Source organism: Salmo salar, chromosome ssa02 (genome assembly GCF_905237065.1).
Source record: "Salmo salar chromosome ssa02, Ssal_v3.1, whole genome shotgun sequence".
NCBI classification, from domain to species: Eukaryota; Metazoa; Chordata; class Actinopteri; order Salmoniformes; family Salmonidae; genus Salmo; species Salmo salar.
The window spans coordinates 32,295,616-32,298,848 of record NC_059443.1 but is presented as its reverse complement, the minus strand read 5'-3'; the positions used below and the strand labels follow the sequence as shown (position 1 = coordinate 32,298,848).

At 38.5% G+C, this 3,233-nt stretch overlaps 1 protein-coding gene across 1 annotated transcript; it reads right to left on the bottom strand.

Annotated features, from left to right (window-relative positions):
• Positions 1 to 440: 440 nt before the first annotated feature.
• On the bottom strand, positions 441 to 2,677 carry LOC106580162 (ras-related and estrogen-regulated growth inhibitor-like protein). The gene is made up of 4 exons (XM_014160917.2): positions 2,512 to 2,677; positions 2,176 to 2,229; positions 2,003 to 2,079; positions 441 to 1,885 (listed from the first exon to the last, which is right to left on the bottom strand). The coding sequence occupies exons 1-4, from the start codon at positions 2,624 to 2,626 to the stop codon at positions 1,469 to 1,471; spliced, it is 663 nt and encodes a 220-aa protein (XP_014016392.1). The 5' UTR covers positions 2,627 to 2,677; the 3' UTR covers positions 441 to 1,468.
• Positions 2,678 to 3,233: the final 556 nt, after the last annotated feature.

The following is a 3,233-nucleotide window of genomic DNA, read 5'->3' as shown; positions in this document are numbered from 1 at the left end:
ACTAAGAAGTCACCAGTGTCCTAGAAATGGGGCCCCTTTGAAGGCCCAGGTGTAAGACTTATTAGTTGATTTTAGTTTGTGGGTACACATAGGAGGACCATAGTTCAGCAGACATAATCTGTGATAAATCCATTGTAATACAAAATGTGTCAATGTATGTGACTGAAAGATTCAGCCGCTCTACTTCATGTACAGACACCAACCCAAATTTGTTTTGGTTTCCTGAGCATCATGTGACATTATACACCTTGTACCCCATTATATATTAGACCTAACTATTCTTAAATGACGTGCTAACCTGATGTCGCATTCTGTTTTCTGTTTCCCAAAGTAGCCGTGAGAAACAAAGCTTGTCATGATTAAAGGTAAAGTCTGGATTGATTGGCCTAAATATGGATGATGGAAGGAAGTTGAATGTGTTGAGGAATGAGCATCGAATAGACAGTAGAAAATGTGTCTTTATTGCAATTTCATAACATTTAATATTTCATAACATATAATACATGACACATTTAGATTGTCCTACAGTATACATCAACATAACATTGGTTGTATTCAATAAATAAATAACATTTGTATTGCTGATGTGAAATGTATTGAGGTTATGAAGAGTGAAATAAAGTGTCATTTCCCCATCTACAGTACAGTATTCAGCTCATACATGTACTTTCCCAGATTAACCCATTCCGGTTTCATGCATTGTACAAACATTAAAATTACAACATATAACTTTTCCCCAAGATTTATTACACAGAAATGAAATAGTTTTATCCACATTTCAATATATTCATTTATTTATTTACAATTCTCAACAAACGTGTGCACAGCACATATAAGCATCAAGTCTGCTAGAACTTGAAACATAGAATTACTAAGTTTAAAGTTGTTCGTTTTCAGATAAAGTATAATACTGAAATGTAATTGTTTGCTGTTTTGCATTGCTGATTATACACACATCAAGCCTTCAACATTTTACAAACTTTGAGTGTACATTGTCACTGAAAATAAATTCCCTAACAATTGGCAATGGGTAGGACTTCCATCAGATCAACAGTATTGTCAGAGGTCAGCTACTCCACATTCCTGCTCATGCTTCACATTGAATACATATTGAGTGAAGGATGGAAGCGCACATGATTTCTCATATAGTTTATCTACAGTACTGTATACCTACTTTTCAACTTCAAAAAGTAGAATAAATTATTGATTGACTGCTTCCATCTGCAATTCAAACTTTTGTGTAACTCTACAAGATAACCAATTTCTCCTCTCTTAAAAACGTCCCAATTAAGTTCCCTATCAAAACCTGTTGAAGTTGTTAGAACGCACCTGCTGTTGGACTACAACCTGCCATAGACCATTTTTCTCAATTGCGCCTCAAAGCCTGCATTGGCCAACCGCGTAGCATACCTACATGTTCTGACTATCCAAATCCCATTGCGCATAATGTAGCCTATCCTGTGGTAGATTACTCTGCACGTTTCTTCCCGAATACAGTTGACATGCTTCTCACTATACTTTTAATACCCGCGGCACCTTTCCGCAGAGCTCTCGACTCTTTGATTAGATCTATCAGTCCATGGAACACAAGCAAAACACCGTGGTATGTTTCAGCTGCGGATATCTCGAAAAATACGCAGTCTTCCGAGAGAGCAAGGAGTCGGCCCTCCTCACTTGAGACTGTCCGTCGGTGCTGCAAATCGCGTTTGTTTCCAACAATGATGATGGGCGCTGTTGCAGACATCTTCCTACTGGCGTGGCGGATGCGCTGCACTTGTTGACGCACTACCTTGAAGCTGGAGCGGTCGCATATGCTGTATACCAGTATCACGCCGTCTGCCCATTGAAGCTGTTTCTCACTTATCGACTCAGTTATTGCACTGTCCTAAAAACACATAAAAACATGACATATGAGTGGTCACTATGGCTAGATGACAAACATTTGCCAATGGCAAATGCGTAATGATAAATGGCGACATTTGGGTAGTCCAAGAGTGTTTACCTGTGGGTAGAGCGAGTCCCATATGTTGAAGGATATTTCCCTCCCGTCAACTGTGTCAATATGACTGTAAATTGATTCTGACGGAGACACATATGAATTAAATCAAAAACATCATAATGTATTAAATAGTCAGCATTGCGCACAATATGTATGTACTCATTTGGCAGGCTAACCTATTTCACCGTACTCGCCAATAAATCTTCTGGTAATAAATCGGACGGTGAGCGCTGGAAAAGACAAAAAGTTGTGTACAGTTAAATCAACATGTATTTTAATGGCTTGTACAAACTTTGAGTGTACATTGTCACTGGAAATAAATTCCCTAATATGCAGTTGGTAGGTAGGCCTTCCGTTAGATCAGATACTCCAGATTCCTGCTCATGCTTCACATTGAATGCCCGTTGAGTGAAGGATGGCAAAGCACATGATAACTCGTTAACTGTTGAAAATACCTCTCTGTGAACATTGCAAGGTGCATATTAAACACAAAGACAAGAACACATTCTTACCTGATTTCCCTACATTTTCAGCCCCAAGTAATAAGATATTAGCTTCCACTTTTTGCTGAGTTCCCTCAATTGTCTTGCTGCAGTGATGCGAGCTAGGTTTGACTTGGACAACCATTTGGAATGGATTATGCTTCAAAATGCTCTTTTAATTACCCTGTTTTAATATAGGGTACTGTACAGTGACAATAAATATATACAGTTTGCAGAGCTGGAGGATAGGTGGAGCCATTTATGAACCAATGAGAAGATAGCCTGTTTAAGTGGGCTGGGTCACAACTCTGATTCATTTGATAGGGCTGTTATGTGATCATGAAATTCTTGTGATAATTGAAATAACTTTTTCAGGTTGGTTTAAATCTTTCATTCAACATTTTTCATTACTTTGATCTATTGGTAAATCCCCTCTACACAAACCTACTGAAAATATGAACATGTCAAAGAAATATGAATCACTAACCAAATCATTTTATAAACATTTTGATAATTTTAGACTGCTTTAACTTTGGGAGGGCAAATGTGTGCACTGCACACACCATTGACAGATAGTACACACCCTGGGGAATCAGTGATTTTAATTTATCAGTTAAGGGAAAATCAAAAACCATCAAGAACGCAGCCCTCGAGGACAGCCAGAAGTTGTTCACCCCTGATCAGTGTGCTTTTACTCAGGCGCCATCTGGTGGCGTTGTATCAGCATCGCCAAGACCACTGGTTTAATCTTT

Bases quoted from the DNA above. Each gene is read 5' to 3' on its own strand.
- LOC106580162 (XM_014160917.2), bottom strand. From the start codon at position 2,626: ATGGTTGTCCAAGTCAAACCTAGCTCGCATCACTGCAGCAAGACAATT. The intron at 2,230-2,511 runs GTAAGAATGTGT...TGTCTTTTCCAG, and splicing joins TGAAAATGTAGGGAAATCAG to CGCTCACCGTCCGATTTATT. The intron at 1,886-2,002 runs GTAAACACTCTT...ATGTGTTTTTAG, and splicing joins GGGACTCGCTCTACCCACAG to GACAGTGCAATAACTGAGTC.